At 46.8% G+C, this 15,356-nt stretch overlaps 1 protein-coding gene across 1 annotated transcript in view; it reads left to right on the top strand.

Moving 5' to 3' along the window:
* The window catches only part of Sf3a1 (splicing factor 3a subunit 1), a 20,063-nt gene extending 5,499 nt beyond the window's left edge, over window positions 1-14,564 (top strand). The window contains exons 3-16 of the mRNA XM_021210659.2: window positions 1,025-1,232; window positions 2,342-2,599; window positions 4,922-4,996; window positions 6,895-7,045; window positions 8,111-8,298; window positions 9,121-9,238; window positions 9,496-9,681; window positions 10,317-10,438; window positions 10,528-10,773; window positions 11,443-11,650; window positions 12,053-12,207; window positions 13,134-13,235; window positions 13,347-13,418; window positions 14,050-14,564. Coding sequence (XP_021066318.1) covers window positions 1,025-1,232; window positions 2,342-2,599; window positions 4,922-4,996; window positions 6,895-7,045; window positions 8,111-8,298; window positions 9,121-9,238; window positions 9,496-9,681; window positions 10,317-10,438; window positions 10,528-10,773; window positions 11,443-11,650; window positions 12,053-12,207; window positions 13,134-13,235; window positions 13,347-13,418; window positions 14,050-14,151 — 2,191 coding nt within the window. The 3' untranslated portion in view covers window positions 14,152-14,564. The remainder of the gene's footprint in view (window positions 1-1,024; window positions 1,233-2,341; window positions 2,600-4,921; window positions 4,997-6,894; window positions 7,046-8,110; window positions 8,299-9,120; window positions 9,239-9,495; window positions 9,682-10,316; window positions 10,439-10,527; window positions 10,774-11,442; window positions 11,651-12,052; window positions 12,208-13,133; window positions 13,236-13,346; window positions 13,419-14,049) is intronic.
* Window positions 14,565-15,356: the final 792 nt, after the last annotated feature.

Below are 15,356 nucleotides of genomic sequence, written 5' to 3'. Positions count from 1 at the left end.
CTTGAAAAACAAGAAAGAAAGAAAGAAAGAAAGAAAGAAAGAAAGAAAGAAAAGAAAAGAAAAGAAAAGAAAAGAAAAGAAAAGAAAAGAAAAGAAAAAGAAACTTGAAGGTATCTTGTGTCTTTTTAAGACTTATGTGCATTTTTAACAAGTGTGGTACTTGGAACTAGGTTTGGTAGCACACTTAACTGCACCTAGAAGTAAAGGCAGGCAAATCCTGGCAGGGCCAGTACTGAGCCTGGACTTGTGAGACTGTATCTCAGCAAATACAAGAAAAGACTATGGCCTCTTGAGTTACATCTACTGGGACTCTGGAGTAGGGCATTTCTTTAGTGTGGGTATACCGGTACGTATGCATGGCATGAACGCACACATACACGTGCACCACACAGAATACAACTTGATGAGAGTCAGTTCGCCCTTTTACCAACTGGAACCAGGAAAACTCAGAGTGTCCATCGTGTCAGCAAGGACCTTTATGCACTCAGCCACCACACTGTGGCCTTATCTAGTATATATACAAAAGACATAAACCTTGCAGAGCAATTTTTCCTTCGTGAACCTCCCAGTAATAAATGAAGTTGCTTTAGGCAGTATTTGGGCAAGGCATTAATACTTACTAGCTGTTCGAGGTTTTTTTCCTTTTTGTTTTTATGGAGCTTGGTACCCAATCCAGGGCCTTGTTGACCTTAGATACGCACTCTACAATTATGCTGCATTCTTAGCCAAAGAATAAGTGTTTTATTACAAGAACTAAGCAGCTGCTCAGCTGATTGTGGGAATCAGAAGTGGCAGGGGAGCTAAGGAATGGCTGTGGTGGAAGCAGCCAGGCCCACGCTGTTCGGTGGCACCGACTGATTCCTCCATGCTCCAGAGCAGCTCTCCTATCCTGAGGTGTGGACTGCTCTGCTGAGTGGGTGGTGACGCAGATGTTGAAATAAAAGGAGATTTGGGTCTGAGTAGTCACAGAGGTTGTAGAATTCATTCATTGGTGTGTTGTTTATCTTATTTTAATTTTTCACAGAAATGGGCCTGAATTTGAAGCTAGGATTCGACAGAATGAGATCAACAACCCCAAGTTCAATTTCTTAAATCCCAATGATCCTTACCATGCCTACTACCGCCACAAGGTCAGCGAGTTCAAGGAGGGAAAGGCTCAGGAACCCTCAGCTGCTATTCCCAAGGTTATGCAGCAGCAGCAGCAAGCCACACAGCAGCAGCTGCCCCAGAAGGTTTGGAGTCCAGCCCCGCTTTGTGGGTTAGGGAGGAAGTAAGAACAGGCAGAGTGGGTGGGCATAATTATCTCTGCTGTGCACGGTCACAACCACCATAGGCAGAAGTAAAGTTTTCGTCAGCTTCCAGAAACTTCTGAACACTGGTTGGTGAAGCCCTGTCCTCCAGGCTCAGATTGTGAAGAGCCTCGGGAGGCAGAGGCAGGTGGATTTCTGAGTTCGAGGCCAGCCTGGTCTACAAAGCGAGTTCCAGGACAGCCAGGGCTATACAGAGAAACCCTGTCTCGAAAAACCAAAAAAAAAAGAAAAAAAAAAGATTGTGAAGAGCCCAGCAGAACAGCTGTTTAACCAAGGCTTATGATTTATTGACCCAAGGAGTGAGGGTTAATTTAATTGTAGTGTAGGAGCAACCTTTTGGCCCAGCTGAGCTGAAGGAGGTGATGTAGCCTTGTGCCATTCCTTCCCTTCTGTTGGGGCTGCTCCGATACCCAGTTGGTGCTGGAGCCCAGGAGTGTTGACAGTCAAGAGTGTTGGTGATGACAGAGGACCAGTGCATTTTGTCTGCTGGGTAGAGCTGGCCTGGTCTCATCATTTTGCACCTTTCTCAGACTTCTGTGGAAAAGGCAACCTTTTATTTGGCTGTGAGAAGTAAAAGTTGAAGTCATGTTTGAAGCCTTGCATTGCAACAATTGCTGCTGTGGGCTTTAGGCTGATGTGGCTTTCCTCGTGTGTAAAAGGTACTCACAGGACCTGTTCAGTTTCCTGCTTCTTTTGGAAGTCATTGATTTTTTTTTTTTTTTTTTTTTTTTTTTTTTGCAGTAGGAATCACTACACACATGGGCCTTACTGTATTTCCAGCCTCTTAAGTCATATTTTACATCTGATTTCCTTTATATATTTGCCACCTCTTTAAGCCTCTGATGTCAGGACTAGAGCAGAGATGTAGACTGTCTCACTTGAAGCAGATTAGGGAGTTGAGGCCCAGTTGGGTGAGACACTGATACCAATCTTCTAGCAAGTTCTGGTGATGTTCTCAGTTAGAGTCTGGCTATTCTGCTTCAGAGTTAGTTTACTCCAGTTCTGTTCTTGTTCTATAATCTCCATCTTAGGTCCAGGCCCAGGTGATCCAAGAGACCATAGTACCGAAGGAGCCCCCTCCTGAGTTTGAGTTCATCGCTGATCCTCCCTCCATCTCAGCCTTCGACCTGGATGTGGTGAAGCTGACAGCTCAGTTTGTGGCCAGGAATGGGCGTCAGTTTCTGACCCAGCTGATGCAGAAAGAGCAGCGCAACTACCAGTTTGATTTCCTCCGACCCCAGCACAGCCTCTTCAACTACTTCACAAAGCTGGTGGAGCAGTATACCAAGGTGCTGGGTTTGGGAATGGGGTAGTAAGCATAGTATCTCACCACTGGGCATGCAGCACCCTCTCTGACAACAAGGACATTTGCTTTGTGTGACATATGAATCCCAGTTTAATGTAAAGTTTTGATTTAAAAGGTTTTTTTTATATTTGTGTATGTGTGTGAGAGAAAGTGCAAGTGTGTAGGTGCTTTTGTGCCCTGCCATGGAGCTCGCTTGGCATCAGAAAACAGCTTTCAGTTCTCTCAGGCTTCCATAACAAGTGCTTTTACCCTATGAACCATCTCGTTGGCTCTAAATCTTTTTGTTTGTTTTGTTTGAGTCAGGATTTTCTTTGTGTAACAGCTCTGGCTGTCCTGGACTATTTTGGTAGTCTAGGCTGGCCTCAAGCTCGGGTTGCACTGCTGCAATCAGGAATCAACATGGCAAGCCAGTCGTGGTGGGGCACATCTTTAGTCTTAGCACTTTTTGTTGTTTGTTTGTCAAATGACTGGGTCTCCTCATATAGTGTGGTTTCATTTGAAACTCACTATGTAGACCAGGCTGACCTTGAACTCACAAAGATGTGTCTGCCTGCCTCTACCTCCTGAATGGTGAAATCCCAGCACTCAGGAGGAGGGAGGATGACTGAGTCCAAGGCTAGTCTGTGCTGCATAGTAAGTTCTAGGACAGCCTTGCCTACAGACAGAAACTCTTTAAAAAAGGAGTCTGATACAGTAATATTTAAAATTAGTCAGAGAGCTGGATATAGTAACTAACTCTTCTAACTTAAGTTCTATGAAGATTGAGGAGTGCTAGGAGTTCGAGGCCAGCCTGAGCTCTTTGAGAGACTTTCTGTTTTAACAATAAAATGTTTGAAATGTTACAAAGACTACTCAACTGGTGTAGGTTTACCAGTGGCACGTTTTTCTTGTTTTTCTTTTTAGTGGAATGGTCTACATCTGTTATTAATATTTAGAAGCAGTGTTAGAGATTTAAGTTGAAAGGACTCATAAGAACTCTCTCTGAAGAATAAAGTTAGAAGTATTTTAAGATGTGTTTTTAGAAAATGACCAAATCTAGAATCTAGTAGAGCAGTAAAGCAATGACAGAAACCTAAAGCCACAGGATTCTCTGAGTATACAGTTTGGGGGGTGTGGGAGTTATTTTTTGTTTTGTTTGTGTGTTTGTTTGTTTTGGTTTGGTTTTTTTCGAGACAGGGTTTCTCTGTATAGCCCTGGCTGTCCTGAACTCACTTTGTAGACCAGGTTGGCTTCGAACTCTGCCTCCCAGGTGCTGGGATTAAAGGTGTGCGCCACCACCGCCCAGCTTGGGGTTGTGGATTTTTAAATGTTCTATCTATTTGTATTTTTTGTGTATTAGTTGTTCTGTGCCACTTGTATGTGGGGCCATGGAAGAAGTGAAAAGAGACTATCAGATCTCCTGGGACTGTAGTTCCAGATGGTTATGAGCCACCATGTGGGTGCTGAGAGTCAAACCCAGTCCTCTGAAGAACAGGCACTGCTCTAGCTGCTGCTTTCTCTAACCCACAGTATCAGCTCTGAGTATGGCTTAGGTTCCATTTGAACTGCTTCCATAGTAGAAGTTCTCCGATCTCTAGTTTGTTACTTTTTTGTTTCTTCCTCTGACTTGGGCTATTGGCATTGACTCGTAACTGACTGGCACTGGAGAGACACTGGAGAAAGGTGTTCTACCAGATAGATTCTAGGGGTAGGGATCCAAGGTGGGGCCAGGTAAAATTGTGCTGCTGTGTGAGTGGAAGCTGGGAGGATTGGAATGGCTGTTGGAATAAAGGCAGTCAGTGTTGCATTCCTCGGCAAATCACGTTAGACATTATTTATGGTTCTAGTAGTGAGAAGACAGGAGTCTGATTGATGGAGATTCTTAGTGGGTAGAATGCAGGTGAGGAGTTTGTGTGTTGGATGGAGATGGCTACTCTGGGTAGAGGGTCTGGAAATACTAGGAAGAAAGGGAAGAGGAGGCTGCAGTCCCGAACGGACAGCAGAGGGGGACTTTTTTTTTCATTTTCAAAATGATAACGGTACATCAGTGTCACCTAAGCAACTCTAACAGCCTCTTCTAGGAAACCTGCCTGTGGCTTACGTACTTTCCTAGGAGTCGTGGAAATGGCTTTCTCTAAAGGTGCTTTCTTAAGTGGTAACATCAACATTGGAGAAGGAAAAGCATATTCCAATTGTTAAGAAACTTGCATAAAGCCCCACAGGTGGAACCGGTACTCATCTCTGTGTCCTTTGATGGGCCGGCAAGGCTGCCTCTTTGTCTTAGACCCTGTGTGATGTATTGACAGTTGCTCTAATCCTCTTCCAGATCCTGATTCCACCCAAAGGCTTATTTGCAAAGCTCAAGAAAGAGGCTGAAAATCCCCGAGAAGTTTTGGACCAGGTAAACACAGAATTTTCTATTACCAGGAACCATGCAGTGGGTTCTCTTTGTGTGGGTTTTGTTTTTGTTTGGAAACCATCTTTGAAGCAGTTCAAGTTGACTTTCCCTAATCTGAAAATTTTAACACTCCAGAATCTGAAGCTTTGTGAGCACCTACATGACACCAGAAATGCAAAATTCCACATCTGACCTCATGTGATGGGTCACTTCCAAAATGCAGGTACACCAATGTCATATAAAATTAATCTTCAGGCCATGTGCATGAGATCAAGTACAATATGTACGTATTATATGTAATGGCGTTCAGGTTTAGACATGACTTCTATCCCGGGGTTTCTAATTTATCATGTCTATGCAGATATTCCAAAATTAGAAACAACCTCTAAAACAAACCCCAGAGCATCTCAGGCGGGGATGGTCAGCCTGAACCTAGGCCTGGGTGCTGAGAGAAAAAGCCTTGTGCTGTCTACTTTGCTCTCTCCTGAAGCTTTAGCTAGTTGCTCTTCCCTTCTCTAGGCAGAAAGCCCTTTTCCCAAGCAGATCCCTGCGTGAGGGGCTGTTAGATTCCTTTTGAAGTTCCAGGTTTTCACAGTTGGGCAGGCATATTAGTGTTGCTTGGTTTTAACTGAGACAGCGGTTTCTCAAGACTCTAAGATTAGGGCTGCTTTTAAAGATGCTAGATTTTCTTTTTAAATTTTTTAAAATGTTTGCCAGGTGTAGTGTCTCGTCTCACTTCTAGTCCAACCACAAATTCACAAGTTCAAGTCCACTCAGGGCTATAGAAGGAGTGCCTATCTCAAAAAAACAAAGCCCTCCCCACCCAGCAAAAAAGTCTTTTTCAGTTTCATACATATAAATACTGATTTTTAGATGTTTTTGCCCCTCCCGCTTTATTTTCTTTTATTTCCCCCTGTACCTTCCACTCCCCCTCCTACTTTCATGCCATCTTTTGGGGGCAGGGAGTGACCTACTGAGTTGAGTGGAGTTGTTTACACAAACATGGGATGAGACACTTACTAGAGCGTGACCCACTTATCAGGAACTACACCACTGAAGAATATGATACTGCTTAACCCTAATGGCCAGCAGTCCAGAGTCCCTCAAGGAGGGGTGCCATTTTTGATGACGGGCTGGTGGGTTCAGTGTTGTGTGGTAGCCACGGCTGCACAGCTGGGGTTGAGTGCCGTGGCTTGTCCAGAAGATAACTTCTGCACAGCTCCCATCTTCTGGTTCTTACACACTTTTTTTTTTTTTTTTTGTTAAGATTTAATTATTGTCTTATGTAAGTACACTGTAGCTGTCTTCAGATGCACCAGAAGAGGGTGTCAGATCTCATTACGGATGGTTGTGAGCCACCATGTGGTTGCTAGGATTTGAACTCAGGACCTTTGGAAGAGCAGTCAGTGATCTTACCTGCTGAGTCATCTTGCCAGCGCCTCTTACACACTTTGTATTCTCTCTCGTACAAATGCTCACTGCACCTAGGGAGGGGCAATATGAATGTCCCGTTGCACTGAGCATACCACTGTCATTTATCTCCAGCACGAGTCTCTACGTTGACTGCCACAGGGTGTAAAAAGTTTCTCTGCTGAGAACTGATCATGATATAAACGTTGAACACTGTAACAACATGGTCACCTCGACAAAGAAGGGCAGGGGTTGGGGATGTGATTGGTTTCCCCTAGGGCAGATGCTGTGCGGCACTTGGCAGCAGCCACTAACTTGTGACCAGGTGTACAGTACCAATTACTAGGTTTTCATGCATATTTACTGCAAGGAAGTTTGCTGCTGCGAGCACAGTAACTCTGGTGGAAGTTCCCCTTGTGAACATAGGGGTACATCTCCATCTGAACAATACCAGGAAGCCTTATTGTAAGTGCTGTTTCCTGTCTCCATAGGTTTGTTACCGAGTAGAATGGGCCAAATTTCAGGAGCGTGAAAGGAAGAAAGAAGAAGAAGAGAAAGAGAAGGAACGCGTAGCCTATGCTCAGATTGATTGGCATGACTTTGTGGTGGTGGAGACAGTGGATTTTCAACCCAATGAGCAAGGTTGGTCTGGCAAGAGAGTGCCTCTGGGTGGGAGCCAGAACCCTAAAGGTCCCAGGGAGCAGCAGAATCAGCCACTGGATTTTATTAGTATTTGTTTCCCTCTATTTCAGAGGGCTTCATTTGCCCAAGTTAAATGCAATTTAACGACTAATTCCTATGTTAGACTCATATCCTCTGTGGGTAATGAAGTCAGACAGTTCTGCAGCCTCTGGGTAGCTCACAGACATAATAAGGGTGGCCTTTTCTTTTTTCTTCTCTTTGTTTTGTTTTGAGACACCTCATGTTAGTGTTTTCTAAAGGAACAGAACTCAGAGAATGAATCTGTGTACATAAAAAGAGGATTAGAGGGACTTACAGGCCATGATCTAGGGACAGGAGGCTTGGTGCCTCAGCTGGTCTTCATAAGAAACTTAACTAGGGAAAGAATGCTTCAGCAGCAGGGTATGTAAACTCTCCAGGAGTGTGGGCAGGCGGGTGAAAAGCAGAAGCCTCCTTCTGCTTTCTTGCTTTCTCTTTCTTTCTTTCTTTCTTTCTTTCTTTCTTTCTTTCTTTCTTTCTTTCTTTCTTTCTTTCGGATTTATTTATTTACTTGATGTCAGTACGCTGTCACTGTCTTCAGACTCCAGAAGAGGGCATTGGATTCCATTACAGATGGTTGTGAGCCACCATGTGGGTGCTGGGAATTGAACTCAGGTCCTCCCAAAGAGCAGTCAGTGCCTCAACCACTGATAGGAGCCATCTCTCCAGCCCTCCATGCTCTTTCACATAGGCCACCCTAGCAGGTACGGCTCAGATCAGGCTGGGCCTTTATACCTAAATCCCTCACAGGTTCAACTGCTTGGGATTTTAGATAATTCCTGATGTAGTCAAGTTGACAACGAAGAATAGCCATCACACAGGGTCTCTATGTAGCCCTGGCTGTCTTAGGACTTGATGTGTAAACCGGGCTGGTGACAGACTCACAGAAAGTCCACGTGTCTTAGCCTTCCAAGTGTTGGATTCCAAGCTGTTTGATGGTAACATACCCAACTCTGGATGCTTTTCACCCTGGATTACCCCTTTTAGGAAACTTTCCACCCCCAACAACACCAGAGGAACTGGGAGCTCGGATCCTCATTCAGGAGCGCTACGAGAAGTTCGGGGAGAGTGAGGAAGTGGAGATGGAGGTTGAGTCAGATGAGGAAGATCAGGGGAAGGCTGAGGAGACTCCTTCCCAGCTGGACCAGGATACTCAAGTACAGGACATGGATGAGGTAAATTCCTAGGTAGTTTTAGCTTGACCTTTTTCCTGGAGCCAAGGCTCAAAAGGTCACTCAAAAGGAACTCGGGAGACGCCTTACAACTCTTTAAGCCCAGGCAGCACATTGCTTCTTTCCAGTTTCAGAAACAAAGATTGAGTCATGGGAAGCATCCAAGAGCGGTGCCAGCCTTGTATGGTTTATTGCCTTCCCTTTGGCTCAGCGTCCCTGGTCCCAAGCCACCCTCCAGCAGCCCTGCTAGGGAATCTTACCACCCTGTGCTTTGATGCCTTTCTAGTACCTAGGCCTAAAGGATCACTAGTTCCCAAGCTTGTCTAAATGTAGTCTACACACCCTTTCGGACGTTTCTAACTCTTCCAGCTTGGCCCTCCAGTAGCACAGAATCCTAAGCCAAGCTGCTCTCCCCACTCTGAAAGAATTTGTATACAGCTCGAGAAGAAAGGGCCCCAGTGTCTGTGGGAATTGACTCTTTCTCCTTCTCCCAGCATTGCTCTGGGGGCAGCTACCATTTAGCGCTGGCTTGGCTCCTGTATTTCTCCCCTGGATGTGAAGTGCGCTTGGCCTCTTGGGAGTGCCTGGTGCCAGCTGCTGGAAATGCCTGAGTAGTGTTAGCACCGCAGTCTCTGATGTTCCCATTCATGTTGTGAGGAAGCAGCTTGGCCTGCTGCCGCCTGACCTTAGCTGCCCCAGGAGACTTAGCATGTGGATTGGCTGGCAGTGACTAAGGCTCCTTGCCACCCTGAAAGCTGCCAATGGTTTTGAGCTTTGGGAAGTGGCCTTTCATCTCCTGAGTTGTGACATTGCTTTGCTTTTTAGGGTTCAGACGATGAAGAAGAAGGGCAGAAAGTGCCTCCACCCCCAGAGACACCCATGCCTCCACCTCTGCCCCCAACACCAGACCAAGTCATTGTGCGAAAGGACTATGATCCCAAAGGTATGGTCCTGCCCTCGCAGTCCTTGTGATGTTAAAGAGAGTCCTGGTTGGTCTTGTGTGCCTTTCAGATGGGCTGTTTCTAGGAGAGTTTGAGGTTACCTGTAATTTACAGGCTTCATGGTGGGAAAGAGTGTAGTTATCTCCAGTTTCGGGTTCCTAGTGTAAGAGTGGCAATGAGTGGATGTTTTCCGTGAACGATGTCTGAATACACCGCTTTCTTAACCCAGTATTCTCACTTAGACATCTGTTTCCTCTAGCTTCCAAGCCCCTTCCTCCAGCCCCTGCTCCCGATGAGTATCTTGTATCCCCCATCACTGGGGAGAAGATTCCTGCCAGCAAAATGCAAGAGCACATGCGCATTGGGCTTCTTGACCCCCGCTGGCTGGAGCAGCGGGACCGCTCCATCCGAGAGAAGCAGAGTGATGATGAGGTTTATGCACCAGGTGAGATGGAGGCTCCCAGCCTGTAGCTTCTTTTATGCGGACACAAAATGGTTGCAGTCAATGAGAGTTTGGGAGGTAGGTGTAGCCTATGATACTACAGAAGATGTATGTATTTCCCAGGACACTGTAGAGGGATCCTCCAAAATCTGGCACTGACGGGGATGTCACTTGTCTGTGGTATCCAAAAACAAGATCTAGCAATAGGAATATTTATTCTTTGTTCTTTTGAACTTGTGGTTAAAGTCTCTCTCCTTGAGTGACACTCACTGATTAGTGTTAGGCCAAGTATAAAGCAGCAGGATAGGGCTGGATGAGGTGGTGCACACCTTTAACCCCAGCACTCTGGAGCTAGAGGCTGGTGGATCTCTGTAAGTTCGAGGCCAGCCTGGTCTGCTTAAGAGAATTCCAGGACTTCACAGAGACCTTGCCTTTGTGAACTGGAAGGTGGGTGTGCTGCCTACCATGTCTTAGGCTTACTGCTGCTCTGGCCCTCCCCAGACCTAGAGGATGATGACATGTTGGGGCCCACGGCCTGTGCTGTGGATCCAGCTCCGCTCTACATTCCCAGAAAGCTGCTGACATTCAGAGGGTGGGTACATGCTTAGTTTCCCTTCCTTTCTATTTTGTTGTGTAAGGTCTGGATATTGAGAGCAGCTTAAAGCAGTTGGCTGAGCGACGTACTGACATCTTTGGGGTAGAAGAGACAGCCATTGGTAAGAAGATTGGTGAAGAGGAGATCCAGAAGCCAGAGGAGAAGGTGCATTTCCAGTGAATCCTAGTGCCTTCCTGCCCTCTGTCTCCCACATATGGGTTCATGACAAGCTGTGTCTTTGCTTTTCTATGCAGGTGACTTGGGATGGCCATTCAGGCAGCATGGCCCGGACCCAGCAGGCTGCCCAGGCCAACATCACCCTCCAGGAGCAGATTGAGGCCATCCATAAAGCCAAGGGCCTGGTGCCAGAAGATGACACTAAGGAGAAGATTGGCCCTAGCAAGCCCAATGAAATCCCTCAGCAGCCACCACCTCCATCTTCAGCCACCAATATCCCCAGCTCAGCACCCCCCATTACATCAGTGCCCCGGCCACCTGCGGTGAGTCAGAGGCCACCCTGTGACCACATGTTCGAAACCTTGGTCTTTAGGGTGGGATGATGCTCTTGTGTAGGAAGGGCAACTGGTGTACAGTAGGGCTGGGATGCTACAGTGGGCAGAGTTGAGTGGAAACCTCACCGGGTGGTGGTGGCGCATGCCTTTAATCCCAGCACTTGGGAGGCAGAGGCAGGTGGATTTCTGAGTTCGAGGCCAGCCTGGTCTACAGAGTGAGTTCCAGGACAGCCAGGGCTGTACAGAGAAACCCTAAGTGGAGACTTGTAGCCTGATCTTCTACTGCAGGGGAGATTTGGATTAGGGAGTGAGCTGAGAGGCAAATGGGGAAGCAGATTCGAGGTAGAGGACTGTGGGCTTTATGGTTCTTGGAGAGTAACCATTTGGTCTATTCAGTCAATGAGGTCAAGGTCAGCCTCTTTAATGGTACTGTCTGCCATGAATTACTGGTTGAATCTGAACCACTAAGTCCCACGTAGAAAGTATTAACCTGGAACTCTCAGCATCAAGTTTCTATCATTGGCCTGAGGTGAAACTTTGAGTCTCAGTGATGAGCAGAGTCCAGGTTGTCCAATCCCCATCCTGAGTGACCAGTTGGTGTGTTCCTGAAGCTGAGCCTTGGCTTGCTGTGACTTTTGTGTCTCCTCCCTCCCTCAGATGCCACCTCCAGTCCGTACCACTGTTGTATCTGCAGTACCTGTCATGCCTCGCCCACCCATGGCATCTGTGGTCAGGCTGCCCCCAGGCTCAGTAATTGCCCCTATGCCACCTATCATCCACGCACCCAGGATCAACGTGGTACCTATGCCTCCTGCAGCACCTCCCATCATGGCGCCCCGCCCACCTCCCATGATTGTGCCAACAGGTCAGTCTGTAGTGTTGCTTTCTCATCTCATGGGTTAGTCCATAAAGCTGTGGTTGGCCTCAATAATGGCTATTCCCACTGAGTATCCAATCCCAGAGGGAGTCTCAACTGAGAACTGGGAGCCACATTTCTTGTGAGCGACAAGAGACTGAGGTGGCATAGCTAGTGTCTACATTTGGTGGTCAGGTCTGTGACAGGTCCAGAAGCCTGACAGAACTGTTTATGGCTGACCTTGCATTGCCTCCCCTTTCCTGCTGCCTAATTCGGGCAGACTCATCAAGGCTTGGCACTTCACACCTCTTAAGGAGCAAAGCCTCCAAATCCCCCAGCAGTCTCCCCAGTCCTGCCTCGGGCCTCTTCACCTCTTCTGTCCTCACTGGGCAACTGTCCGTGTCCTTGCAGCCTTCGTGCCTGCCCCACCTGTGGCTCCAGTCCCAGCCCCAGCTCCAATGCCTCCTGTACACCCCCCACCTCCTATGGAGGATGAGCCGCCATCCAAGAAACTAAAGACCGAGGACAGTCTCATGCCTGAGGAAGAGTTCCTGCGCAGGAACAAGGTCTGTGACCCAGGATACTGCCTGTGCCTGCAGGATCCGGCAGCAGCATGGGTTATGTGCTATCCATGCTGTTAGTTTCTGGGATGTCGGTCAGCCATGCAGAGCTTCTGGGTATATTTGTAATGTGAGGTCAGCAGCTGGGAGCTAGTGGTAGTTGTGGTAGTGTGGACTCTTGTGGAGATGCAGCTGCTAAGACATTATCACAGGAATGAGGTGACAGATCACTAAACCAGCTGTAGGAAGTCTCACTCAGCACAGTTATTAAATTCACATCTCTCCCAGCTCTGGGAAGGTGCTCATTAGGGTCGGATTCTGCTGGCATTCTGGAACAAGTATTCCATATTGGCACTGGTGGTCTCTGACAAAGCTGATAGGCTTTGGTGAGAAGCCAGTGACAGTCCCAGCTCCCAAGAGATTTGGCCCATAAATTAGACAAAATTTAGCTAATGTCTGTCTACTCTTTGAGCACCTACCAAAGGTTCAGACTATTCTCTTTCGTGTTCCCACCAGTCTGTTTTGACACCGGCAAGTAGCATTGAGCTCAGGTGTCTTGTCTGCTGAGTTTGAAACCAGTCCTTCACAGACCATATCTTTACCCTGCTGGTCCTTGAGATTGCAGAATTCACTGGAATTTTAATTTTAAGGAATATTTAAGGAATGGGAGTGAAACAGTATGATAATATACACTTACAGTCTCAGAACTCTAGAGGCAGGAAGTTTGAGGTCAACCTAGGCTAGCCCTGATCCCTACCTTTAAGCCTCTCTAGAAAATAGAGAAGAAATGAAGCCTTGTGTAGTGTCACCTGGCATCAGCAGTAAAGGGGTAAGAGGGGCAGGAGTTGTTGTTTGGATGAACCACTGTTAGCACAGCATAGTTCCTGATTGGCTTGGGGCTTTCCAGACATAATGAGCACCGCATTTTGCAGGGTCCAGTATCCATCAAAGTGCAGGTACCCAACATGCAGGATAAGACGGAATGGAAGCTGAATGGTCAGGGGCTGGTCTTCACTCTCCCACTCACAGACCAGGTATGTTTTGCCACCCCCAGTTGGTACATGTGCTTTGGAGTCAGTGGGTTGAGTCAGCATTTTCCAGATGGTCTTAACAAGGGAATGAATGAACTTTCTTTGATCCCACAGGTCTCTGTCATCAAAGTGAAGATTCATGAAGCCACGGGCATGCCTGCGGGGAAACAGAAACTACAGTATGAAGTAAGCAAGGGTCCTACCCCTTAGGTTCCAATTCCTCTACCATCCCTGAAACAATCTGTAGAAAGTATGATGGAGAGAGACCTGGATGTGGACATCCTAGAAGTGATCCAGCTAGAATGCCAGGGCAGATGAACCTGATAGTGCTGGATTCTGACAGCATAGTATAATTTGGGGTCTAAAACCTTGGTCTTGGTATGTGGAGCTGGATGGGGAGCAGCCCAGTGATGTGATCTTAGGCAGCCTGGTTGTTTATGTAGATGCAAAGGGATCTTCAGGTTTTCTGGGGCCTCCTCTCTTCCTGTGTAAGATAGGGTGTTGAAAAAGGTAATCACTAAAGGCCTTTTGACCTGAGAAGTCGGCTGTGCCTTGTAGTTGGTCATGGCTAACATTTGGGAAGTTGAAAACTAAACCAAATGTTGACAAAGTTCCTTACTTTGCTTCAGTTGGAAAGAAGGAAGGAAGGAAAAAGAGGTGTTCTAGAAGAAGCCCAAGTTCCATACTTCACTGACCTCCCGACCTTCCCTTAAGCTTCCATAGTGAAGTCTAGAATATTCACAGTAAGCTCAGTTGTGTGAGGCTGCATGTGGTCACAGACAGGTGGTGTACATTAAGACATTTGTCTGTCTTCCAGGGCATCTTCATCAAGGATTCCAACTCCCTGGCTTACTACAACATGGCCAGTGGTGCTGTCATCCACTTGGCCCTCAAGGAGAGAGGCGGCAGAAAGAAGTAGCAAGAGATACTGCAGTTGGACTCCTGCCATTGTACCTCTTTCCACCACCGATTCCAGGAGTGTCTCTGGGACCTCAGGCACAGCCTGGGCGTTTGTTTCTCTCTAAGACAGTCTATGGAATGAATATCTTGTTTTAGTTCTGGATTGAAGGTCCTTCAAGGAAGTCTATTAGGAACTGAAGACCCAGAGTTGTCCCACAGGACAGTTTCACACTATCGAGTGCTGCTTAGCTAATAAAATATGTTTAATGCCATTCATCATTTTGTATCATGCTTTGGTCTCTAATAAACCTCTTGAAGCCAGGCATGATACATGCATGCCTGTGATCCTGGAACTTGGGAGGTGCAGGCAGGAGAATTAAATGTTCAATGTTCACCGAGGCTGTATAGCTTGAGGCCAGACTGGGCTGTGTGTGTGTTTTTTTTTTTTTTTTTTTTTTTTAATTAAAAACTGAACACTTCTTGGACCTTCATGGAAGCAGTTTGTCCCTGCCATCCACAGACTGGCTTAGAAAGCTCTGTCGTTGTTACCTATGCAGGATAGCTAGTGCACAGCAACTCTCCTAGGGACAAGGGTAAAATTCCAAGTCGATTGAGAGGGAAACAAATGGATCGCTGAGCTTTGGAGTCTCTGTAGTCTTTGTGTTTATAATATTTTTTTGCTGCCATTGTGTCTTCCACGTATTTCTAAAGCATCATGACTGGAGAGGTGCCTTGGTGAGTAAAGTGCTTGTGGTGCAAGAATTGATGTATGAGCCACTAGAACAAGCCACTGCTACCCCTGTGCACTAGGAGACAAGTCAGGCAGAGTCGTCCTAAGCAGGTCAGTGAAGGAGAAAGACCTAAGGCCAGGTGGAAGACAAGGGCGAACACCTATGGCTGTCTTCTGGTCTCCATGTGTTTGCCACAGCATAGCTTTATAGAGATACACACGTTTTATATTTGTAGAGCTTCAGGACCCTCCACCATGCAGTAGCCATAGAACAAGGATAAGTAGCTTTTTCCATGCGTCAGATCGCCCATCACTTGATAGGCATAGCAGTTTTAGTGGTTTGCTCTAGGGTGGGCAAAGGCCGTTCATTACGATGTGTGTGGTTAATTGTGCCAAGTCCACATACTGACCTAAGGGCCTTGTATCTAGTTTACCACTTCTGTGTTGTGTTGGGTATTTTTGTTTTTCTTTGGTTTTTGAAATAGCTCTGCTGG

The sequence above is a fragment of the Mus pahari genome, chromosome 13 (genome assembly GCF_900095145.1).
Source record: "Mus pahari chromosome 13, PAHARI_EIJ_v1.1, whole genome shotgun sequence".
Taxonomy (NCBI): domain Eukaryota; kingdom Metazoa; phylum Chordata; class Mammalia; order Rodentia; family Muridae; genus Mus; species Mus pahari.
Note: the sequence above shows the minus strand (reverse complement) of the source record. Positions and strands in the feature narration are given on the sequence as shown.